Source organism: Sinohyriopsis cumingii, chromosome 6 (genome assembly GCF_028554795.1).
Source record: "Sinohyriopsis cumingii isolate HCF-2022 chromosome 6, ASM2855479v2, whole genome shotgun sequence".
NCBI classification, from domain to species: domain Eukaryota; kingdom Metazoa; phylum Mollusca; class Bivalvia; order Unionida; family Unionidae; genus Sinohyriopsis; species Sinohyriopsis cumingii.
The window spans coordinates 111,976,956-112,004,622 of NC_142966.1; the positions used below are offsets into that span (position 1 = coordinate 111,976,956).

At 40.4% G+C, this 27,667-nt stretch overlaps 1 protein-coding gene across 6 annotated transcripts in view; it reads right to left on the bottom strand.

The window, feature by feature from the left end:
* LOC149797728 (P protein-like) overlaps positions 1-27,667 on the bottom strand; it is a 135,413-nt gene that overhangs the window by 85,894 nt on the left and 21,852 nt on the right. The window contains exons 1-2 of one of the 6 annotated variants that reach the window (XM_089962667.1): positions 26,390-26,583; positions 17,144-17,450 (exon numbers count right to left, since the gene is read on the bottom strand). In XM_089962667.1, the coding sequence (XP_089818793.1) occupies positions 17,144-17,430 (287 nt within the window). In that variant the 5' untranslated portion in view covers positions 17,431-17,450; positions 26,390-26,583. Of the gene's footprint in view, positions 1-17,143; positions 17,451-20,748; positions 20,897-25,001; positions 25,115-25,339; positions 25,513-25,548; positions 25,603-26,389; positions 26,584-27,667 lie in introns of those variants that run through there. The other 5 variants (XM_089962665.1, XM_089962663.1, XM_089962668.1 and 2 more) reach the window with 5 other exon arrangements.

The window sequence follows — 27,667 nt, forward strand, 5'->3', positions numbered from 1 at the left end:
ACAACACGGCGCTTCAAAGGGCCCACATGTCTTCGAGTTTAGTTCCTTTGTCACGAACGTCTGCTTCTCATTCCAACAATATTCTGTGGGGTGTTATTTAAGTGAAATCTGTATTTTTCATCATGTGATAAATATATATTCTTACATTTGTGCTCACTGAAGATAAAATTAATGACACGAGTCGAGTAAATTCACTCTTAAAATTAATGAAGCGTGAAGTATTGTTTTCTCTCTTCTTCTATCTCTCACCCTCTATATAATAAAGACAGAGACTCTCTGTTTTGTTTCCAGTATGCTATAATAACTCCAACAGAAATATCTTAGATTTGCGAAAGTTTTCACGCCATTACCATATATATTCATGCTTGGTAACGCTAACGTCAATTTCTTATGATGACACCCTACGTACCAAATCGCTTGAACTGGCAGCGCCAGAGGGAATCCGCTGTGGAAAATGGACAATGATGGAGAGTACAACATTCGACTTACACTAAGCGGAAGGCTGAAACCTCCATCAAAAGCTTTACCCGCGTCATTTTTTCACAAAATGATGTTGTAGGTTCCATTAGGCGTTGGTTTACCCAACGTCATTGGCAAGTGTATATATTATCCTTGTCCAGTTTTTGACAAGGACATCCTCATGTTCAGCTTTATTTTGAAAATGACATGTAAAAGTTAAAAGATCTGTTGTATTCAGAAATACATGCTGCCGTGTCCTATTAACGCGGCATTAGAGCATTTCTGACCCAAGCTGTTATCATGCATCACGTGTGCATAACCCGTATTTAAATACGTCAGGAAGTTCACTGTCGTAATGATTAAGCAGTTAAAGAATAACTATATGATAGACAAATCGTTTATCTTCCTTAAGTGTACGCATTTAGGTAAGTGATAAAATCGCATTCTAATCATATCCCCACCGCGTTTCATGATTCATCCATAAAATCATGCTACTTACAACGTCAACAATATGTCTATAAGCTGAAGTGATCCAACTTGTTAAATTTCGCTAATGGGTGTGTTCTTTCATCCGGAATATAAAAACAAGTTATCAAACCCGTCCCTTATACAGAAAAGGTGCTTTCTACACATGGGTCATACAGTTTATGTTGCCAGGAGTTGGGCTTAACTACAAATATGCCATGTGTGTGTGTGTGTGTGTGTGTGTGTGTGATTTGGATTTTTAACATAGCTTTAATAATTTTTCAGTTATATCGCTACGATGTCTGCATTGTGGCAGTTTATAGTGATGTCTAGAACTGGGGCATTAACAGAATTACAACGAAGAATACAGTCACTTGAAATGAGATGCTACAGAACCATCCCTGGCATCTCTTACATGGACCACATCACAAATGAAGAAGTGCGTAACACCATCAGGCGCGAAGTAGGCCATTATGAGGACCTCCTCACCACCGTCAAAAAGAGAAAGCTGAAATGGTATAGCCATGTCACTAGAGCCAACAGTCTATCCACAACAGTCCTGCAGGGCAGCGTCCAGGGTGGCAGAAGGAGAGGTAGACAGAGAAAAAAGTGGACTGACAACATCACAGAATGGACAAGGAAAAGTTTTGCGGAGACACAGGCATTGGCACATGATCGAGACAAGTGGAGGGAACTGGTCAGATGTTCAGCAGCACAGTGCCTCAACGACCACACTAGGTCATGAGACTGATGATGATGACGATGAGAAATGGGGCAACATGCCGCAGACATGTAGCATGATATCCCACCCAGTCACATTATCCTGACACCAGGCCGAACACTAACCGCTTAATGCTGAACGCCAAGCGAGGCAGCTGTAGCAGAGGGGGCGAATCGGACATTTTGTCCAATCGTTATTTTGCTTAATTAATACTTTCTGCACTCAACGATCTAGTGTCGTCAGTGCCTGGTAAAAAAAAAACGACGTCGGTCCATCTTACACGATGGTGACGTCATTTGGTTTAATTAACACCTTCTGCGCGTCGATCCCCAGCGTCGTCAGCGTCCGGTAAGCACATCGACGACCGCGTCGATGTCATCGCCCCCTCTGCTGCTATGATCTTACAAACAGAGTGATCACTAACTCCTCCTCTTGCAGATCAATTAGGTTATTTGACTGATCGGTAAGTCTGAAATTAATTCTCGTTAAAAACCGATTATGGCATCGCATATAGACCGGATTAATCGGACTCTCAATGATCAAAAATCCCGGAGGGGCTGTTGGTGAAAACGAATAAAGGATATACCCCTGTTGAGCTTGATTTGATTGCTTGGTATCCACCTGATAACTCCCTTCGATAACATCACACACTAGATTGATCGCTATCACTGATGCGATATTTACGTTGTACGGGGCAATATGCCTACCACCATCTCCGTTATCGTGTCTGAGGATAGTTGATGGGGGGGTGTCCGCGGGTGGATTCTCAGGCCATCCTAGTATGGTTCTTATTGAACTGTTATAAATATCAACCATATACCCCGGTGTGTTTATTTCAATCGTCGACGATAACGTCGGTTCATGAACCGTAATAGCGATTTTTGATTCCTTTCCTGTGATCGATTTTATCCTGCGTTGAAATTCTTTATTGATTTGCTCTATTTGGTATGACCCAGTTGGTATTGTAACCTCCTCCCAGTTTGGGGTTCCATCGGGTTTATTTGTCCGTGCAAAAACCAGCGAGTTATTAGGTTGTTGTCCGTTAAATGCGTCCGCTCGGATATTAGGCCAACTGTGATATACTCGCAATTTTGCCAGCGCTATTTCCTTTACTGGAACCGGTGATGGGAAGTTCACACTGAATTCGGGTTTCGTTGATGTTATCGATATCATACTTGTTTGTACCGGAGTGGTGTTCTCCGCGATCCGCTGAAGTAATTGAGACCCTTCGGGGTTCAGCGACATTATTATTATTCGTTGTTTTTAGTGTCTAATTTCAACAACCAGGTGGTTCCGGCTTCCAGTTGAAAATCCTCGATTTTTGACATCGCGGAGCTATACAACTGGACCATCGTGGAGAATTCAACATCGGATACGAACAAATTATCAATCGATAACGAGATTAACCCGGATAATTTCGAGTATGCGTCGGATACTATTTGATGTTTTACTGTGTACTCGTTGAGTTTTTTCTGAAAACACGATGATATCTTCCTAGTGATTGCGTTGGCGACTCCAGCAACTGTTGTCATCGCGGAAACAGCGATTGGAACAGCGATCGGGGTTATCGTGGTTACCGTGGATAAAATAACACCGGCGCCAGCTACTATGCCCGACACTGAGTACACGACCTCGTCGATGGCGGTTATTTTACGACGGTATTTTTTTATTTTTGCACGGTATTGTTCGGAAAGCGTTTTCAAGTTCGCGGAAAATTCTTTTGCGGTATCGAATCGATATTGATGTGACGTCGGTGATACCTCTGATTCAATTTCCTTGGTGGTCATTTTTATTTTAAAAGAGCTAGTGTTTTTAATTACTTAGATTCGCTACAAATTCCACATACCATGTAATGTTTGCCCTGGTTAAATTTCCATCAACGGCATAAATTGTAAACTGTTCAGTTGCGTTCTTGTCTATAATTGTTGATATTGTATTGTTAAACCCGGATGAACTCGACGATAATATATTAAACTGCATCATTGAAACCAGTGTCAGTCGATAAATGCCCTTAACAGTTGCGGTGATATTTACTGTATTCTGTGTAGGAGTCCAATCGAATGATCCATGCCGAATTGTGTATACTGTGTTGATGATGTTCTCATGAGGGGTTTTTATTTTTTCGAATTGCTCTGCTACTCTCGGTAGTCCGTCTTTAATCGCTTCAACATCAGTTCTGATTATTTCTATTTCCCGCCGACTCGCGTCTATATTATTTATGATCGTTACAACATTAGTTTTGATTGTTTCTATTTCCCGTGTATTCTCGGTCATACTTTTTTTGTTCGCTGCAACATCAAGTTTCATTGTTCCTATTTCATATGTATGCACGTCTATACCTTTTTTGTTCGCTGCAACATCAGTTTTGATTATTCCTATTCCCCGCCAATACGCGTCTACATTTTTTTTGTTCGCTTCAACATCAGTTTTGATTGTTCCTATTTCCTGTGTATGCGCGTCCACACTCTTTTTGCTCGCTTCAATATCAGTTTTGATTGTTCCTATTTCTTGTGTATGCGTGTCCATATTATTTATGATCGTTGTAACATCAGTTTTGATTGTTTCTATTTTCCGTCCATGCGAGTCTACATTATTTATGATCGTTGCAACATTAGCGCCGATTATTTCTATTTCCCGTTCATGCGCGTCTACACTCCTTTTGTTTGTTGCAACATCAGTTTTGATTGTTTTTATTTCCTGTCCATACGCAGTGATATCATTTATAGTTGTTGTAATCTCATCCAGCTTGGTATTTTTCTTACCAAAAAATTTATCAAAAGTGTCATCGATCCTGTTAACATTTTTTCGCAACGGTTGTAAATTGGCCGACAGCGCCATAAGTTCCGAAATAGCATTTGTTATTGTTGCAAGATTTGGTTCGGTTGCCGTCGGGGGTCCCCGAAAAAAACTATCGACAATGTGTTTCACATCGTTGAAATGCATTAGCGCCGACCTGAACTGTTCTCCATGAAAGTTAAATTCACCACGTAAACCTTTTAACGAATTCGAAATGGTTATATAACTGTTGCCAAGTATACTTATTCTTCCATCTATCATCGATATATCTTCACCCGGTTTGAGTCGTCCGTCGCTGGTATACAGCGCGATAGCGTTCTCGGCGGCATCACGCTGTCGTATTAAAACGTCATTCAGTGACACATTACCGGATTTCAATTTACCCTGGCGGTCTTGAAATACAACTATTTCGCCCGGGTCAACACTTGTTAGATTCAACGTATCAGCGATTTCATCCTCAATTAGTTTTTTTATGTCGGCGGCGGCCGTTTCCGTGGATTCTTTCAGCGCCGAAACCGGTCGTCCCCAAATATCAATCATTATTATCTAATGTAATTGTCTCTAAATTTCCCACTAGTGTATTCGTTTACAACCACATGAGGTGGTTTCCGCGATGATGAAATCGCCGCGAGTACGTTCAATACTTCACGGCCGCATATCGGCGGGTCGCTTAACTGCTGTGTTGGCAACGTGGAATAAAAAACCCGGGCTGAACACGCCGGGGCTGAACACGCCCGGATATACCGCATGAACTCGTTCGGCGGGGCTAACCCGTATGAATCAAAATAGACGATTGCACGCGGATCAATCGCGTACGCAACCCAATGAGTTCCCGCTCCGGAGGACCCATCGAGGTTAATTATGCCGGTTTCAATATTCCTTGGTGCCGCCGGTAATTGATCCCTCATAAAAACACCTCTGAAGTTTTTTATCGCTAGCGCGTTTGCGGCGTCTATTAAATCAAAATTAGACATTGGAGTCATAGACTCAGGAGTCATAGACTCAGGAGTCATTGACTCAGGAGTCATAGACTCTTGCGTTAATAAACGGTTCCCGGTAGTCTTAGACCCTTTCCCGAGTACCATGAATACGGGGTTCCCGGTAGTCTTAGACCCTTTCCGGCTATGGGTCGTTTTTTTTTGTAGCCTTTCCCGGTTGCCTTTTTCAATGCCATTCCCGCCGCGGTACCAACGGCTCCTAACGCTGCCGCCTTAGCCACTGCTGGTGCGGCCGCGGCAATCAATGCCGGAATCGCGGCTAACAGCGGAAATATCCCACCGGTCTTTTCCATGTTTTTAATCGCTGCGGCTGAAAAATCTATTTGAACACCCTTTTTATTCTTCATCGCATTATTGAAATGTTTTATTTGACGCGCCGTCAACGATATCTTATGATTACCACCCGCCATCTGTGACGGCTTCAGCGTTATTGTGGTTCCGCATTGCTTAGCCGACTTTGATCGTAATTTCTTGACTTGACCATCAGTCAACTCTACACTGACGACACTATACGACATTTTATTGTAAACGCGTTTTGTGCTTTCAATTACATGTTTTCCACTGGTGCATCAACGATTCTCATTCGTCCACCAACACCTTCCAACAGCATTGATTTATCGCTGAGAATGACAGCAACCGCTCTATAATTAACACCACCCGGGGCTATACGAGCTCTGAAGTGTATATCAACGACGGATTGTCTCGTTAAATCAAGATGTTCCAACGAAAAGTAATAAATCGGATACAGGTTTTTAAAATCAAGTTGTGATATTTGCAAACCAGTGTCGACGTTTTGATCACGACCCATATATGACAGCAATCGATGATACACACGTGCGATATGGTTGTTGTCGTAATTAAGCTGTATATCCTCGGATGGTTCCTGTTGTCCGTTTATTCTCAGCGAAACATCCCTGACTCCTAATTGATCAAATATCATATGGCTGCGTTCTTGATTACCCAATCGTTCCCTATTCTGCAGCGCTATGAATATATGACGCGGGGCTGAAACACCCTGTTTTGATGCTAGGTGCCATGTAAACGTATCGGCGACGTTATCTTCTTTAGCATCAGTTGTTACCGCTAGCCAACTCAACAACGATTTCCCTCCCTGTTCCATAAATGCTAACAATCGTGCTTCCGTGGTAACTGATGGAGTCAGCACCGGCATCCACAATGCCATTTTAGTTAAAATGACTTTACCGGCAGCGACGCCAGCAGCATGCCATATTGCATTGTTATCATCGCCCCTTCGCGTCAGCGCGATTGTATGCTTAGCCCCATAGACAACTTTTCTGACATTTCTGCAGAATCCAAATATGTGATGGAGTGGAATCGCGCATGAAAACTTTCGGCGTATTCCTTGCAACATCCCTACTCGTGTTGCGAATCCTAGATTGAAATCATTGTTGGTGCTTTTTATAATAGTGAAATTAGCGCCTGGTCCTGCTCTGCGGTCTGGGTTATTTGCTTCAGCCTGTGGGTCAGTTGCGGTATCTCTTTCCACCAGCACGTTGATGTACTGAAGATGGTCAGCGTTATTGGTGGTGTCCTTCGAAAACATCATAGATGGGCCCGCCGATCTTGTATAATCATCCGAGTATCTCGCCAACCCAATTATCGTCGTTGCAACATCAACCTCGCGTTCTATTGATTCAATTTCTCGCCCGTCAATAAGATATCTGGCGCTCTCAAATAACGCCATGATACCGTTGTTGACGAAGCCAACTCGAACACGATGGTCATCTGCGTATGGTGCATTATCGGCGGCATTTGTCACGAGTTCTCCCTCGATTTCGATAAACGCTTCACACGGCAAAAAGTATTTACTGGTATCTTGGACTTGAAGTTCAATTCGCGATCGTAGGTCAGGTTGCGCTGCATAATAAGAATAATATTGATAATCGCGGACAGAATCATCCCTGTGCACTGGGGCGTCCATATCAAACGCGGGATCAGCGGTACGCGCAAACATTTTATTATTTATCATGTTGATGTTTTCAATTGCGATTTTTTCGTCGTAAATTCTTTGAATTTAAACCACTCCCCGCTATCGCGTTCATGAGTGCGTTGGTTGCCGCATCGGCGGATGGCGAAGTCGCCAACGACGGAGTCGTCGCCAACGACTGAGTCGCCGCCAACGACTCTAGTTTTTCTTCCACGGCGTTATTTATTACTTTACTGACATTTGCAGGCATCACTGTCGTTGATGGCATTACCGGTGGTTTCTGTTTTTTTCTCCTGGATTTCACCAACGACATTAGTTTGTCTCGCGCGGCTGAAAGCGCCTTTCCGGCAACATCTCCAATAGCACTAATTCCCTTATCACGAATAACATCAATAGCCTTCATCCCTAATTGTTTGGCTAACGGCGCTACTTTTGGAGCCATTCTTGTAAATAACCCCGCAATGGTGCTACCGAGACCATCTCCATAGTACGCGCGGTAAACAGGCAATCGCGAGTTTACCACGTAGACGAGTACTGGTTTATCATGGTTGTAGTGTATGATCATCCTTATTAAAAACACCAGTTTTCCAATTAATCATCCACGAGTTCGTCTATGAGCGTTCGATATGCATTAATGTCCATAATACCGCCTGCAAATAACCGCTTGCAAATATCAGCGGCTTCATTGATTATTTCCGGAGAGTTATTTCCGGCTCGTTTTCCTCCGATTAGTACTTCCAGCCGTGATATATCACTGAGAACACTACCAGGACAGGTAACGCCGTAGGATTCTTTACCAACAGGGTATCCTTTTCCTTTTTTTGGTGTTATACTCTTAACTTCCTTGTGGAATTCATCGTAATCGGGATCACCACGATGTGGTAATGCTTCTTTATGTTTACTCGCTAAATACACTATTCTTGCCCAGTCCTTTAACGACTTTATATTTTTCTCGTAACCGCTATTGATATGCTTCTTATCTCGTATGCTCTTAGCAAAATTGTTGGCAGCAAAATTAATTAATTCTTCCCTGCTGCTGAAGCCTCTAATTTTATCTATTGTGCTCTTCTTGAGTACAATACGGGGTATATTTCCCTCTTTTTCTTCCGGTATTTCTTCTTCTGGTATTTCCTCTTCTGGTATTTCTTCTTCCGGTTCTTTCGCAGTAGCACCTAGTTCTTCTTCATCGGCCATTGTAACATAGGGTTCTTGTGGTTCGGTTATAGCGAGTGGTGGCAGCCTCCGTGTTGTAGCAGCCGCTATTTTTGCAGGAAGTGTTTCTAAAGACCTTTTTGTTTGTTCGGTCTGAGCCGCTATCTTTTCAAGCGCACCAAGAACGGGTACAGTTGCCGCCGTAACATCTTTGGTCGCTTTAGTTACCGGGGCAAAGAGTTGTTCGCTTCCAACAGTAAAATCGGTTTGTAGTTGCTGCCGCGTTTGAAGTTGTTCTCGGACCCTGTCTCGTAACGGTATAAACTTTTTAAGCGCTGCTAGCCGCTCTCTGGCTAGCCGAGTAGTAAGTGATTCGCCTACCATTATTGCAATTGCGAAGCAATTTCTAATTTCTCGCCGGAGTTTTCGTCTATAATCCTTCTAATGTTTTTGATCTTACTAGAAATCTCCCGGCGTCGTTCATAAACACGTCCGAGTTTTTTTCGTATTATTTCAACGGCAGTAAATAGTCCAATGAATGCATTTGCGTCATTGTGGTACAAGTTTTCATTAATCGTATGTTGTAATCGTTTTATAAAAAAGTACTCGCGGGCCAGGGTAAAACGCCCCCGTTTCGACTGTTCGTTAATAATCTCATAATCGGATAATATTTTTTCACTGTCGAGACCATCAGATAATTCAATTCCTTGATTTTTTAATTTTGAAATCTCAGTTAATATATTATTGATGTCTTCGATATTCATTATTCTTATAAAACATCTTGTTTCTAATATCAAAAATATTAATAAAAAAAAAATGAAAACCCCGTGTATCAATTCCGAGGTGTTCATACTTTGTTTTCTTCCGGAACGGACAATTTATTGTCAGCGCCGGTGGCCTTGTCAGCGCCATAGGCGCCGGTGACTTCGTCACTCGCTGATATTTACATATGAAAATCGAATTCTGTGTCCGGTCCTTTTTGAGATCGCTGTTTGATATACTCGTTCTGCAACAAATCGTACTGAGGCCCTACAAATGTCGAAATATTTTCCTGCCGCATGCATGGAGTGAAATGTTTTTTCCTCGTGCGTTGATGTATTAAACGATTTGACACCTCTTGCTTGATTTGAACACTTACCAGTTTGGCCTTTTTTAATATTTTCGCTCTGAGAGATAGCTTGCAGATTACACAGTCTGTTATCTTGACAATTAGAATTAATGTGATCAATAACGAGGCCATCTTTGATCAATCCGTTAAACGCTTCATATACCACCCTGTGAACAAAATACGTCTTCTTTCCAGCACTAAATTGCAAATACCCCCGATTATTCACGGTACCAACCGGCTTCTTCAGTTTGCGGTTTCTAACAATGCCGTCGCGAGATGCCTCGTAACTGACGAGCACAGGATGCGGCTGAAATTCTTGGTCCATTTGTATAATAATACTATTTGTCTAATTTATTATTTGGTTTAATTATAAATCTTTCAACGTAGTCTTGGGGGGTTTTGATGACGAAGTCTGCGGTAGGGTCAATGACGGCGTTTTTAATTCGCTTGTCATAATAGCGTTTTAGTTCCCTGTATCGCTTTCCGCCACAATTAATACATAACTGTGATTTTCCTCTTACACCGACGTGGCAAACCAAGCACGGGAGAGGGCCAAGAGAACCATTACGAACGCTTTGTAAATGATACCCGCAGAATTCACCTCTACATGATTTATTGCACGGGGTTATCGACCCAATCATCAACCATTTGCAGTGATTCATTATACTATATTCTTTCATTTAAATACTTGTTTTAATTATATGGATGAGTTTGAGAGATTGGCAGCAATTAAGCCCCGGAAAAATATTAAATTCAATCTCGATAGAGTCCTCAAGGACACACCAAAAGCGTTAATAAACGATAAAACCCTGTTGAATAAAATACGCGATTGTATCAATGAATTCAAGCGTGATGGCGCATCTCACAGTTGGTCAACATTTCGAATTGATGGCATTGTTGATGCTACCATGAACGACAACCGCGCAGCAACGATAATATCACAACTTGACGGTAAAAGATATTTCTTCAGAGTAAAATTCATTGTCCGGGTGAAATCAGGCGATTGGATCATACGTGATAAATTTGAACCGGTTCTCAGCGACAAGAAAACAGTCATTGTCAGCCGCGACTCCAAGCCGGGGTTGTTAACCGGAATTGACAGACCATACTATGAACGAGCGTATCCTGAAACAGCAGTTGTTTATGGAATATACCCGTTAAATAAGAAACCTGATATCGGAAAACTGAAACCGATGAAACAGTCAACCGGGATAAATTGTGTAGCAGAACGAATAATAGAGCATTTTACAAATGCGTGTCGAGGAAACAAATTGACTGATTTACGACGTAGCAAAATCAACCAGTGGGAACTAACCGTAAAAGAGCGTGGAGCAACCATCAGCGACATAGCGAGATTAGAAACATCGCTGAGATTTCCAATAACCGTTACAACGATAACCGGTGAAGTATTATACGAATCGAAGTATAAATCGAAGGGAGCCCCAATCAAAATTATTGATCATAACGAACACGCATGGACGCCCGCGATCACAATATTTCCACGGGATAGAACAGTAAAGTATATACCCGAAGAATTCCTGGGAGAACAATTCTCCCGGGATGGTTTTCTCGCGGAGAGGAAACTATTTGATGCTATTGCCTACTTGTGTAAAAACGACCCTGTATCAGTGTGGTTACTTCGCAGCGCTGAAAACGATGCGGATACCTTTGATCAGTTTGTAAGACCAAACGGTGAATTATACCGCACTGAAGCGTTTCACAACAAGATGAAAAAAACTGCCATAGAATTTGAGGAGCATGATGAACAACTGCTAACAAATTGTTTTACGATTCCATCGGTTGTAGCTCATGTTGCAGCAAGGAAAAATGCGTGGAGACCAACGCGCAAGGAATTTTTACCAGATGTACAATCCAGTTGTTTGGAATACTATCACGGTGGACTATGGAACACTGAATACAACCGCGACGCTATGATCTCGGTTGATATGGTTGCCTGTTATCCAGCGAGTTTTCTCGGGTATGGATCCGCCGCTGAGTATTTCAAACGATTTGGACACCCCAGACATGAAATGACTCGTGTTGCTATTAATGGACCACTGCCTGATTTTGATTTAACGGGATTCGCTCGCATAGTATCATTTGAATTCGCGGCAGGACTCCATCGCTGTTGCTATATTTGGATCGGTAGACACATAGCTGAAAAGAAGTGGTTGCCAATAGCGCTGCTACGGTATATGATTGATTGTAGCATGCTAGTTTCGTTGATTGTCAGTGACGCGATTATATCATACCGGGCGCAGACTGAAGTCTGGTTACCAGAACCAGAGCGTCTAGATAGCATAATTGATGAATCCAGAAAACACATTGATGCCGACGAGGAATATATCATCGAATGGTCCAGGAGGATATTCAACCAACGAAACCACGAGGCAAAAGATCTCGGTAGAAGAATAATTGGTAAGTTTACACAAGGTGGAAAAAACTGCGATTACAAACGATATTGCTCACGGCTGATTATAGATGACGCAGAATATGATTTCGTAATCAAGGACGCAGTGGCGAAAAATAGATACGTGAACTGCAAAACAGCTTTCTTGTCCAATGGAACAAAGTTGGGTACAGTTGTTTCCTACAGCGATGGAGACAGCCCCGCGTATCCACATTTGAGGGCGTCTATGCTGGGTTACGCCGCTATCAATTTATTCTCGATGATAAATAGATTCCCCGATACCGCGGTTAGAGTAGCCGTTGATTCATTTTATATTGACGTAAAGTATAAGAAAAACGTAACCGAGTTTACTAGTCCGGACGAGAGTTGGGGTACATGGAGAATTAAAGAAGAAATACGACGCGATTATTCCCCGTCAGCAAATGTCATCGTTGAGAACAATTACCTATGCGGTGATAAATTGTCAGAATGGTCTAATGCACCACCGTGTTCTGATCCAATTTGTAGACACAAGACGGTTTATTTAAGCGGCTGTGGCGGGTCAGGAAAGACGACTCGGGCAATTGAATTATTTCGAACGCGGGCAAGTATAATCGTGCTTACACCGACCCATAGACTAGCGCGAGAGATAAAACAACGAAATGTTGACGCCGTTACTTATCACAGCTTTTTTCGATACAGCGGCGGTGAGTGGACTCCTGATCGAATGGGGGAAAAATTTATTCCTGACATTATCATCTGGGATGAGATATGTACTGTTTCGTTAGATACTTTACAAATGTTTCTTGAGTGGTTGCTGCGCGCGAATACAGCAGTAATCATGTGTGGGGACCATGGCCAACCACCACCATTTGTCGGCGAGGGTCCACATGATTGGTTAAAGGGTTTTGTGGACTATTATGAAGAAACCGATACTGATTACCGAGCACTTGATGAACAACTGCGCGAGGTTAAAAAATTAATCAGATTACAGCCGGATAGAATTCAATGTGAAATAATCCGCGAGGTGATTCCGGAAACGCCGTTAAATGAATTCTGGGAAACATGGAGACCAAACGATTTAATTGTAGCGAGCAGAAAGATAGTCAGAGACACACTTCAGCGGAGGTTGTTTGCGTTGCATAAGGAAAAGTTTCCAACGCGTCCAGTGCCGTTATGTTATAGACCCGCTGACACACGGCGGCAGAACATTGAAGTTGAAATCCCGGGCCCGACAGCGTCAGGGACAAAAAAACAAATTCTCGTGCTGAATGATATCGTGCTCGTTGATATCGGTGTCGTCGAGGACGCGCTACGTGCTGATAAATCCCCGTGGACGCTAGGATACGCAACAACAATACATTCCTCGCAGGGACTGACCATCACGGACACAATTGTTTGGATGGTTGATAATCGCATCGAATGGTCGAATCTAGTCTATCTTGCAGTGTCCAGAGTACGAAGGATAAATCAGCTTCGAAGAATTGTTATTGACGGAGCCGGTGACGGAGTCACTGACGAAGCCGGCGACAAAGTCACCATCGATGCAAGCGTCATTGATAGAAAACTCTCGGGTTACCGCCAACAGGATAAAAAAAAACAGCGGCGTTTTGATATTGATGCCGAATTAATAATCTCGCTACGACAACAACAGAATAATCACTGCGCGAGTTGCAATTGTATAATGAGTTGGCGTTATTCGGATAAAGACACTCGCCAATTTACCGTGGATAGGATCGATAACAGTCTCGGTCATGTCAAAAACAATGTGAGGTTGACCTGTCTTGAGTGCAATAGACGCAACGGCGCTAGTTAAGACCACGTGGGGGCAATTGAGTATCGTTAGGTATCACTTGTAGTTGCTCGCGTGTAAATCCGCGCTGAGGAGCAGTTGAATCCAGTCTATAGATCGGTGGTCTACCAGTTGATCGTGTTATCGTTGATATGTTATGTGTGGTAACACTCCAAATAGGATCAGTAGCTCTTTTTTTACCGCCTTCAAGCTCTCCTGGTTCATATAGATATCTAACAGTGACATCGCCAAGAATCGGCTTGGAAACGCTATTTATTTTTGATTTTGCGGGTATATACTCGTATTTAATCGCGTCGCTGGGCTTCATGTTGATTACTCGGGTAATCTCGTTATTTAACGCTGCAATTACACCTGGCAACCTTTTAACCCATTCACGAGATCGTTTTTCTTGGATGAATTCCTTCGCGTATTGATATCCAAATAACCGTTCAGCGAGAGTCCGATTGAATCGTTCAACAATTGCCTGATCACGATGTAGCGCAGTATGACCTCGTCGTATCGCGACGCTATGATGTTTCAGCGTTGATAAAACAGCGCCGCGAAATTCACTACCGGGATCAACTTGTAATAGATTTGGCCAGCGCAGAGGGCCTCGTCGATAAATTCTTTCAAACGCAGCGGCTACTTCAGTTGCCGACTTTGTTTTTAACGGCTCCGCTTGTTTGTATCGACTCGCAACATCAACTACGGTTAGCGCGTATTTGTAACCGTTGTCATGCGGCAAAAATAGTATATCAGCCTGATGAACTTCATTAGGTACGCTGACATCAAAGCGCGAGAAGTTGATTTGTTTAGGCGGTGGTAGATAGATTTGCCATATAGCCTGTTTGGATAACCAATTAGCCGCAGTGGTCTTTGTTACCTTTGCAGCGCTTGCAAGCTTACCAATTGCGGCCTTCCCCTTCCAGTATCCTCTCGGAGAATAATAGATGGATTCCATGTTGTTATTATAAACGCTATCGTTTTCAATTACCAGCGCGAGAAGCTCCGCTTCCAATCATTAATTTACCTTTCATAGCCGATTTTACCAACCATGAAGCCAATTTTTCTTTGACGGATTTATCAGGAATAGCATTTAACGCGTGAATTAATTTTACGTCCGCGATATGACGCTGTTGCAGATCGCTACTTTTGTAAGCAACATCATGAGCATGACACGCCTTATCGATAGCGTTTATTGGATACTCACCGGGTTTGGGCTGATTTTGATCATCGAGTCTAATATCTAATCGTGTTCCGGGGCCACAGTAGTTATATCCTGGGAGGTGTTTTTCTCCTGGATACTTTGCCCACGGTGTTCCGGGGAGTTTTGCCAATTTGGCTGCGATGTCACCTCCTCGCTTTTTTTTAAAACATCTCCGGGTCTAATAGAAATAAATCTAAATTTCTTTGTACCGCATTGTACACACTTGCCAGTAAGGGCCGATCTGTTATTTCTTGTTGTAGCGGTTGTCATATCATTTGTGCCAGTACGTACTCTACACTTCACACAATATAGATCCATAATTTATGTATAGAGATATGAATATAATTGATTTTTCGGCGACTAAAACAAGAGAACCAGTTAAGCATGTTGCAGCGTTACCAAACTCGATCCGGATGATTATCATCGGACCATCTGGATCCGGCAAGACGCAATTGTTACTCAATTTAATAATGAGATGGATGAAGTGGGATAAGTTGTATTTGGTTGCCCCTAGCGTAGATGATCAACGATGCTACGAGGTGTTGAAAGATTTCAACGAGAATGCATCAGCGATCGCTAAAAAAAATGTTATTGAGTTTATTACGGATATCAATGATGCACCGGGTATTGATGATATTGATGGCGACGTTAACAATCTAGTCGTGTACGATGATGTTATGTTAGACAATCAAAAAAACCCAGCTAGGATATTTTCCAGAGGCAGGCATAAAAACACTGACGTGATATATGTCACTCAACGATACACTCAGATTCCAAAAGTAATTAGAGACAACTGTAATATTCTTGCTGTGTTCAACGGCGTTGATACACACACGCTACGAAATATTTGGCAGACATGGTGCGGCGGTGACATGGACTTTAATGTTTTTCGAAACTTTTTTAGTCATGCTCAGTCGACCCCACATGGATTCGTAACGATAAATTTACATGATCCTCGGACACGATATCGTATCGGACTTGACCAAATATTCGGTTAGTTGTAAATAATTTTCATTGTAAATAACCACTTAGCAGCAGAGGGGGCGATGACATCGACGCGGTCGTCGATGTGCTTACCGGACGCTGACGACGCTGGGGATCGACGCGCAGAAGGTGTTAATTAAACCAAATGACGTCACCATCGTGTAAGATGGACCGACGTCGTTTTTTTTTTACCAGCGCTGACTACACCGGATCCGCTGAGTGCAGAAAGTAATAATTAAGCAAAATAACGATTGGACAAAATGTCCGATTCGCCCCCTCTGCTGCTGCTGTTAGTACCATTTTTGTAAGCCTTTGGTATGACTCGGCCGGGGATCGAACCCACGACCTCTCGCATCCGAGGCGGATGCTCTAACCACTAGGCCACCGGAGTGGTCAAATATGCCATATAAAATAGCATAAGAATATCAAAATTATTTAATGGATCAAGTACTACAACTCAAGCATGCAAAGATCTTATGAATTTGAATTACACATTTTTAAATATATGTGCTGCCATGATATAACATCTCCAGATTTGTTAAATATTTTATCAACTTTGATTCCATGCTACTGACGGTCACTATTCCTCAACTGCCGCCGCAATATGACGTTGATTAGAATGAAAAGCATTCAGTGTCCAATGCCCCACCCACCCACCCGCGCTGACTACTAATTCAATACTAATCAAAAAGTAAGTGTAATGAAACTTTTGGGGGATGTTTTCTAATTAGCACGGTAATATGGTGTCCGGGCCTACTGCAACAATGATATATAGCAATGTCGCAACGAACGCCCAAGCAGCCCCTTAACTGGGAGGTTAAGGGGTCCGCGATCAAACTTTTTATTGGAAGGGGGCTCCAGAATTAAGTTTTGCTGGGAGTCTGTTGAAAATGTCATGCTACGCATTTGGAGTAAGATATGTAATAATTTAATGAATAATTAAATTAATAATAAGATAATAATAATAATAATAATAGGTAAATGAATTTTGCGTGGATCTTTTTTAATATACAATTTTGGGACAGAATTGAAAAGTAAATGTTAATTGCAGTCTCAATTAATTTTAATTAATCGATTATAATAAAGCGGACAGTATAGATAATGTGAGTATTTGGCGGATGTACCTTCTGTCGTCTAAAAGTGGTGTTGATTCATCCGTTTCCCGCCGTTGGTTCTTACTGGTCCCGTAAGAAGGGGTGGCACGGCTCGGAGTTGGTGTCCTCGCTACGGCACTGAAGACGATTTTTTCTGATGTCGCATCGATTGAAGGACTGTTCTGACTGCTACTGAAGGATGTGTCGAAAAAAACATTAGTTGTTGCAGGAGTCAACGGGCTACTGAGAGGGGTCTTGGAACGATGTGGATTCACGTGGATCTCTGAGCCAGAACTACTGTGGCGGCGGCCGAACATGTTAATGCCATCAAACTATTCTGCAAAAGGATTGGCGATACTTATTTTGTGAGAATAATACATTTTCAAAATATTTTTATTTGTATTAATCGCTAGGGGATCAAATTCACATTAACGAAAATCACTGGTGAACTCGGAAGAAACGACTACAAATGTTGTGCACTTATTAATTTCATGGTATTTTTCTGTAATTCCTTCATCCACCTTACAGTATTAGTAAACATCAGTAAAGAATAAAACTAGATACATAGATTTGAAAGAAAATATAACTTTAACACTGTACATTGCAATTATAACAAAGATTAAATTTTTTTGCATCATACATCCGTATATCTTCAACTGTGACAAAAAATACCCATAAATACGAAACAATCCGTACATGCGGTCAACATGCATTAATTTGACCAACGTAAGTCTTAACCTTATGTTGTCGACTTGAGACATTTGATTGGTCAATTTTAAACTAGAGTTAAAGTTCAGCCAATCAGATCCCTGGATCTAAACTTAAATTTATCCCCAAGCTGACGTTTTGTTGGTGAAATTCGGGCCATCACTAATTCACAACCTGAAAAAGTAACTAAAACCAACTAAGTGATATTTGACATTAAATTCTGATATTATAATATTTATCAGCCATGATGCAGTTTTTTATTAATCATATTTTTGTACAATTATTAAAAGTAACTGAAACTTTCGTAATCTTGGCATTTTATAATGATATGGTTTTTCGCTTTTTATTTTTCTTCAGATAAAACTTTCGGCATTCTAAATTTAGCAGTATTTATCTCCATTTGTGACATGCGGATAAAAGAGGGCATATCATTTCAATAATTTCATTTCGTTACAAAAGTCTTGTTTCAATAGTCATCTAAAATTTTACATTCGAAATCGTATTACCTTAATTCTTAATGTAACAGTTTTGCTCTTGAAATAAATAACGCATTTAATTTGAGGCTAAATTTTAATGGTGGTGACACATTTGCATTATGAAACTTCACTACAAAACATATATACTTACAAAAAGAAAATGATGACAAAACAAATACCTTGTAACTGAATGATATTCTGAGATAAATGCCCATTGGCGGAGTAAGGGGTTTGGTGGCTGCAGAAGATAATTGTCCTGGGAGCCAGGCGAAGGGGACACTATTGGGATCGTTTGTTTTCTTCTTTCCTTTTTTCTTCTTTTTTTTTTTCTTTCTTTTTTTTCAGCTAAAATTTTCATAATCTTTCACCTTCACCTTAGTGTAGCTGGGGCAGTTATTCACAAAACTTACATTTGCGGGAGTGAGGGTAGGTGGCAACTGACATACAATTATTCTCTGTAGCTAAGTCGGGCGCCTGTTAAGAACATTGCCCACGGGCATGAGCTCCCGCAGCATGGGTCAAGGGGGTCATGCTACCCCCACGGAAACCATATTTCAAATGTATATATAACTTCCGACAAGTTCAATTATGCAAATGAAACTGAAAATATGTCAAAACGCTTAGTAAATATTAGCTTTAGTTTTAGACTGTTTACGCACGGAACTACGCAACTAACTCTCCCGGCCGTGACCGACTGCAAAAAAATCTTGAGGGCGCCCATTCCCAGGGGCGCATAGAACCATCGCGCCTCCACTGCAAATGGCATGCCACGGATAAAGGAATATTTCTTTAAGTTGAGTATGTACTCTAAGATTTCTTCGCAAAAGTTTCCTTTGCTAAAAATACAATCCACACAATTAGACATGTTTGTCCCGAGAGGCAAATGATCAAAAGCTGTGACTGAGCAATTCAAAACATAATAAAAGGGTAGAAAGGGTGAAGCCATAATAGCATTGATTTCTTCGAGGGATTGTTGTTTTTAAGCCTAGTGGTTAGAGCGTCCGTCTCGGAAGCGGGAGGTCGTGGGTTCGAACCCCGGCCAAGTCATACCTAATACTTACAAAAATGGTACTAACAGCTGCCTCGCTTGGCGCTCAACATTAAGAGGTTAGTGTTGGGACTGGTCGGCCTGGTGTCAGGATAATGTGACTGGGTGGGACATCATGCTACATGTCTGCGGCATGATGCCCCAGTGCTAGACATCACTATAAACTGCCACACTGCATATATCGTAGCGATATGACTGAAAAATTGTTAAAGCTACGTTAAAAAATCCTAAACACACACACACACACGCTGTTCTTTAAGCCGCAGCGAGAGTGAAACAATGTTGAAAGTATAGTCCTAGATCCCAGTTCAGGACCTGTGGGCGGGGGGTGGGGTATTTCAAAGGAGCTTAAAAGTACAACTGTTAGCACGTGTGGGTCTGTTAAATCTTTTCTGAAGTCCTCATACTTGATTAAGTTGGGAACTACCGTCCTTGATTATGTACGAGTTCACTTTAAGATAATATATATATACAGCTAAAAGCAGGTCACAAAGATACAGCTAAGAACATACTAAATCAGCTCACAGTCGATGTCAGGTGACGACTGATAAAGTGTGTACACATATTACAAATAATAAAGCTGAAAACAAACTATAAAGGTTTCAAAATAAACAGATAAAAGGTTATTTACATCGCTTTCAAAAGAAGTTTTAATAACTTAACTCTCAGCCTCAGAATGTTGCTGTTTGGCCTTTGACGCAGGAGGATTCGATTTAGTTAGGTATTAGGTTTTACGGTAACACATTCAAATAACGTACCTTGCCCAGGGAAGCAAATACAGTTGACTACTCGGGCTGATCCGATTATAGGATTCGAACCTGCATCATTCTATTAGCGAGACTGGCACGATAACTACTGGGACACCATATCACGAGGCAGGAAGAAACAGGAGAGCCCCAAAGGAAAACACCGATGTAAGGCGCTTAACCAGGTCCTTTGGCACGTATAAGACCGGGAATCGTACTATTAATCGCAAATGTGTCTCAAGATTTTGAAATAGAGAGCCAAATTAACCGGGTGGTTGTGGTGGTGGTGGAAGGGATAGGGATTGATGGTCCAAGAAGATAAACGTGGCGGATCTGAATATTAAACACATTTGTCCTCATTATTGGATTTTTTTCATCAAGGGCGTGTATCTATTTTAATGATGGAAATTATTTTGCTGACGTTAATATTTTTAAATCTTTCATTTGTATAAGGCTTTTTTTTTAAATACAAAACAAATATGGGACAAAAATATTGAAAGCTGAGGAACGAATTGCATTTTTTTTTAAACACACCATTAATATTGCAGGAACAGCAGCGGGTCTTAAATCAAAATCCTTTGACGTTTTTGACTTAGTATTATTTTGTATTCAGTTTAGATCATGGTGTCCTAGAATTGTTAAAGAAAATGTACTTACAAGTTTTGAATTGATCCTTTTGCTTTTGTGACAGACTGAAGTCGCTTGGTACAGACGCTTGTAGTTGTGTTATGTGAGCCTGATCCCCCCCGATTGCCAATTATCCACGACGACATTGATGAGATCACCTCTAGTTATAATTTCGGTCAGCAGTTAGATAAGTTTCCCTTTAATTTTTATCGCTATAATTTAATTGTATTCTGTTTCCTTTTATGACTCATTTTTTTTCTCCAAACTTATTTAATATTACACAGCATTTCCAGGCCGGATCAGGTCATGTGTGTGTGTGGGGGGGGGGGGGGCTGACTTTCCTTGATAGGGCACCAAAGCAAACAAACATCTGTGCATGTATCTGTTAATTCAAAGTGTGCATAATACCCAATAAATGTGTGCTAGAATAAAACGATGTTCAACTTTCAAGTGACAAGTGACTTACGTTTCTTTTTGTTTTTTGTTCGTTTTTATTTTTTGGCCTGTATGGAGGGGTAAAATATCTCGGGGACCCCCACCCCCACCCCAATTCTGCCATGTTTTCTTGTTTCTACTAGGTCTAATTTCTGTGAGGCGGTATTGTACCACGATGGGTGTGAACAGTCAAAGAACACTACATCACAACTATTTTACAGAAGGTGTCTTAAAATTAGTACAATGTAAATTTTGTAGTCCTTATCGTTATCGACAAAGATCACAACCACCATTGAATTGTCCGGTGTCATCCTCATTCATGACCCACTGCTGTGTCCTGATCTTTGATCAGTTTATTTATATAAAGTTAATATCTTCCCTAAACGCGGAATACACATCGTTCTACTATTCATGAGCCGTGACCCGGTTTCAAAATATTTCTGAAACTGTTTGGCAAACGGCGATTTTACAATGCATATGGTGTGGAAATTTTGCTCCGGTGTAAAGAACGTAAACAGGGTGAAAAATAACAAAAAATTAGACAAATTTACACATAGGAATATTTTTTCCCTTTGAAAATAGAGTTAACGAATTTCTAAAATTTGAGGTAACCCTAAATTTTTCATCAGTAATAAAACATGGCATCTTTGTAAGATTTTTCAAGAGAATATGACTGCATTTCAATCCATTATATATGCCTTGGAGTAACATCGTTGTAAACCAAGCAATAAACGATAATCTTACAGAAGGATGGACCAAAATTTTACAAATCCTTCAAGTTCTATTATTCTAAATTTCTACAATGTAAACAATATGCATTTTGTCTGGTCTTTGATCAGTTTGAACTTTGCCTTCAACGAAATGCAATACTACAGGATTTTATATATGTATTAGCCGGCGGGGGGGGGGGGGGGGTAGGGAAAAGTTATGATATCTATAGTAAATCATCTGTTTCCACAATCTTGGTACAAGCGTGTTAAATGTTTTGTTTTCTTGGAAGGTTTTTTTCTGGAATAAATGTTTTTGCAATAATTTAAGTTAACACACATAATTCTATCGTTTAATTTCAGGATTAGTAATGTGTTGAAAGGTGATCTTTTCTCACATTGTCGTAATGCATAGGCTGTGTGTTGTTCGTTTGTTGTTATAGTTGTTGCTATGTGTTTAACGTCGTTTCTCAGCACACTATAGGCTATACATGACAGCCAGTAAAACTGGTGGAGGAAGAATCCAGGAAATCCCCTGTAAGAACCATCGACCCACGGGAAGCTACTGGCAAACTTTCTCACATACCCAGGTTGGCCGAGCCCGGGAATCGAACCCATGCGGACGGTTTTGAGTTGGCAGTGGTTTGATACCGATGAGCGCTTTAGACCACTCAGCCCGGCCTCTGGTGCCCCAAAATTGTATGTATATCAGCGGAGCAGAAATCAGAATCTATTTGAAGGGACTTTTTTGACGTAATTATATCTTTTATTCAGTATAAAATGATAGTATCCTAGAATTGTGGCAGAAAATATACATATAAGTTAGGAATTAATCCTTCAGCTATTGTAACAGACTGAGGTCGCTTTGGTAAAGGCTATTACAGTTGTGTTATATGAGACCGATCCACTGCCTGCTAAATATCTATGACAATGCTGATGAGATCACCTCTAGTTTTTATTTCGGTCAGCAGTTTTTGAAATTTCCCTTTAATTTTTTATCTCTATAACTTTATTGTATTCGGTTTCCTTTTACCACTCATTTTTGTTCAAATTATTTTAAATTACACAGTATTTCCTGTTTCTACTAATGAACAAAGGCTCTTCTTCGTGCCGCTATTGTACCACACTGGGGGTGGGGGTGCAGTCTGATTTTATACCCAGAACACTTCATCGGAACAATCTTACTAAAGTTATCTTAAAATTATCACGATGTAAAGTATGCAGTCCTTATCTTTATCGACAAAGATCACAACCACCATTGAATGGTGCATTGTATAATCAAAATATAGTACTCATGTTATGATCTACTACTATCCCTTGATCTTTGATCGGTTTCCTTTTCAACAATACTGATGTCTTTTTCTAAACGCGAAATACACACCATTTTATCATTTTTGCGCCAGGACCCGGTTTCATAATATTTCTAAAAATGTTCGGCAAACTGAGATTTTACAATATATGCTTATGATGTGGAATTCTTTTTCTCCCGATGTAGAAAGTGCAAATAAGGTGAAAAATAACTAGAAATTTAATAAATTTACACATGGGAACCTTTTTTTCAGTTAAAAACAGAGTTAAGAAACTTCTCCGATTTTTCATCAGGAATAGAACAGTTTATTTGTACGAGTTTTCAAGAGAGAATGGCTGCATTTGACTCCCGTATGCCTGGGTGTGATGTTCGTCGTTGTAAATCAAGCAATAAACGATAATCTTAGAGAAAGTATTTGAGAGGTTTGTAACACTGGCGCAAGGACTTTTTTTGTTGTTCTTTTACACCATGACACGAGCTCAAAACTTAAAAATACATGTATGTATATGTTTATCGTTCAAAACATTTATCACGCAGATGGAGTTACCAAACATTAAAAATACCTTAGTTCTATTATTCTAAATTTCTACAGTGCAAAGAATATTAATATTTTCCGGGTTTTGCTCAGCTTGAATTTGCCCTCAGCATCGTACTAGACTACAGGGTATGATGTATGTATTAGCCATGGCGTGAGCGAAGGACAAAATGACATTATCTTCAGAAAAGCGTCATTTACACAACTTGATGCAAAAGTGTTAAATGTTTCTTTCGGAAATAAATGTTTTTTCAATAATTTCATTAAAACGATCCACTGTGGATCAGATTAAACATGATTTGTAATGTAATAGAAGGTAATTTTTTCTCACACTGGTTCCCATGTTATGAACGTTTCTCACATTGTTTACCATGTTGTGAACATGTCTCACATTGTCTACTATGTTGTGAACATGTCGTATTACATACGTTGCATGCTGTATGTTTTTTGTTGTAGTTGTTGTTGTTATGTTTCACGCTATTTTTCAGCACAAGATAGGTTATACATGGTGGCCAATATAACCGGTTGAGGAAGAACTCATGAAAACACTTGTAAGAACCATCAACCCACGGGAAGCTACTCGCAAACTTTTTCATTCCCAGATTAGACAACAGAATGGCAAATTTTCATTGTTTTTCATCAAATTTAAGCAATAAAAGGACTCTGGTTCAAGTTATGTCGATGTAATCCTGCTTCACACTGTCCGATCCGAATGACGAGTCACGAGACCATATTGAAAGGGCTAATAAGGGTCTATTCATTGATATCGTTCTCATATAAAAACTGCCCCGACCACCCACCCACCCCTTAAAAAATGAAAACCCCCGTTAAAAACTGCTACAGCGAGGATTTTCACTCTGAAAAATCATGGTGAAATCACTGTACACTTGTTTTGCTCTTCTTGTATCCAGCAATGATATCACCCGTTACTACTGTACAGGTTATTTTAATCGTAGTTTTAATTTGGTTTACGAGTTTAAATTGCTTCATGTACAAATGTACCATGTATATTAATGTTTTATGAGAACCAGATGGAAGATTAAATTTTACTGCTAAATATATCGTCATCTTAATTACATCATCATCATCATAATCATCGTTGAAAAGAAATTGACAAGAACCTATTGATTCATAGTAATAAGCCTTCTTCAGGTTATTTAAAACAAACAAACAAAAATTCCCGCAACGAACAAAAACAAAATATGCAAAGAATACAGGAGTTCTCTACTTCCTTTATCGCTTTTTTTTGGGGGGTGGGGTGGAACCGGTTGGCCTAGTGTCGAAGACACTTAACTACCTGTGCAGATAACTGACATCTCCCTCTGTCCGTGTTGTTTTGAGTCTGCTTGACTATGCCAGCATATGTTGCTTGACAGTAACTTCCCTTGAGTCGGTGGTTCTACCCGGGATTTTTTCCGGGTTCTTCCCGTACCAAATGTACCGAAGGACGTGTATAGCGTATTATGTGCTAAAAAATGGCACCAATCCTCAAACCAAAACATTTTCTCTTTGTCTTCCAAGATACAGATGTCACGATTTTCTACGTATATGGTCACAAAAAGAGCCCAAAATCCGAATGATGTTCTTACATACCAGTCTCAAAATGCGTAGAGAAAATACAAGTAACATACGTACCAAAAGAATGCACGAGAGGAAAGGCTGTACGAAGAAAAATGCCAAAGTTGGGTAGAAAAAAATGTCATCCCACTGTATGAATTAGGATTCTCGAGTCCATGCTGATCGCTTGCTTCCAGCTAAAGTTCCTGATGTAAATGATAGATATGCGTATATATATAGATATATGTATATACATGCTGGCAAATATTACATGAGATGACATTTACCTGTAAATAATCCGCTTTCATTTATCTCCACCTATCGTGTATCAGTTCCTCAAATTATAGTCATATGACGAGTAGTCACGTGCATAAACTTGTATTAAAATATACACATCTTCCTTTATTTATAAAATAACAGGTCGTTGTAAAGGAAAACCAAATGCTGCATGACCCTGGAAATGACAGATCATAGGACACACAGACAAATTATTATTAGCGGTAGGAGCATGATACAGCGGTACTGTATGTTTGTATGTATGTATGTACGTTGTTGTGGGGTTTAACGCCATTTTTCAGCACACGATTGGCTATGCATGGCGGCCAGTAATAATGGTGGAGGAAGAACCCGGGAAAACCCCGAGAAGAACCACCGACCCACGAGAAGCTACTGGCAAGCTTTCTCACATACCCACATTGGCCGAATCCTGGACTCGAACCAACGCAGACAGAGGTGAGATGGCAGTGATCCGTAACGGAGAGCGCTTTAGACCACTCGGCCACTCGGGGCCCCTGTATGTACGTACGTATATATATATATATATATATATATATATATATATATATATATATATATATATATATATATATATATATATATATATATATATCACTTACATCAGGAGCTTTAGTTGGAGGTAAGCAATCACCATGTACATCAATACGAACAGTGTGATTTTTTAAGTACCATGTATTTAGAATGAAGAATAAATATTTGTATAATTCCGTTCATTTTGTTCATATTTTAGCGTGTTAGACAGAATGCGCACACGGATTCCTTTTATAATAAATTGTATTGCGTTAACAACAAAAACAAAAGCCCCAAAAGAAGTTAGAGCCCCAAACTCACCCGGTCTGTAATTCGTCCATTATGCCCGCACACATCAACTTTCTTTTCACTGATCTACATTTTTGTCATCCCTCATGCCATTAAAATTATATCTGTCTGTCCGTCCATAGGTTCGTCTGCCCGTCTGTATGTATGACTGACTTTATTTCCTCTTCAACAGAGATTACATCAGATTAATCAAATTCAGCATAATACAAGATCGTGAAATACAACAGAAAAGTGACAAAAATACTACAATAGTACTGTGTCAGCTACCGTACTGACAAAACGAAATATCTCAATACCTGCAATTATGCAAATCTGTAATCAGAGCTAACTAGCATTTTTCTACCGCATGTATGTGGGAGTTACTAATCCAGTTGATGACTATGTAAACTGACTATATAACAATATAATCATTATACAATGCCACAATCTGAGACTAAACTTGTTTACAATCTGATTTTATTTCCGACATAACACAGATCTAACAGGCACCGATAACAATTCATGATATGTTTAGTGGCCTATCTCCAGTAGTGTATCCGATAAGCCGTTGCAATGTTGTGTTTGGGAGAGTTATCATTAGAAAAGATTAGTTTGGAATGACATGCTTATCGTTTTGCTCTGTTAAAGATGTAATTTGATTGGTGAATCGAAAGATTAAGTCTAATGTGATAAGGATATCACTACTTTAATCAAACTAAACTTGTTTACAGCCAAGCTTATTCATGCAATATTAGAGCAAGATGCATGTATAATATGTATATACCATGTATATACACACACGCGTATGTATGTATGTATGTATGTATGTATGTATGTATGTGTCGAACTCTCCGGTGGCGTAAGTGTTTAGAGCGTCCGCCTCGGTATCTGAAGTTCTCGGGCTCGAACCACATCCGAGTCATACCAAAGACTTATAAGAGTGTTACTAGCAACAGCCTGACTTGGCGTTCAACATTAAGAGGTTACTTTTAGGACTGGTCTATGGAACGCAAGAGCTGTCTTAAGATGAGAATATTTATTATATGCTGTGCTTTTGTACTTATATGATGTGCAAACTTCTTTATATGCTGTGCATTTGTACTTATATGATGTGCAAACTTCTTTATATGCTGTGCATTTGTACTTATATGATGTGCAAACTTCATTATATGCTGTGCTTTTGTACTTATGTGATGTGCAGACTTCTTTATATGCTGTGCATTTGTACTTATATGATGTGCAAACTTCTTTATATGCTGTGCATTTGTACTTATATGATGTGCAAACTTCTTTATATGCTGTGCTTTTGTA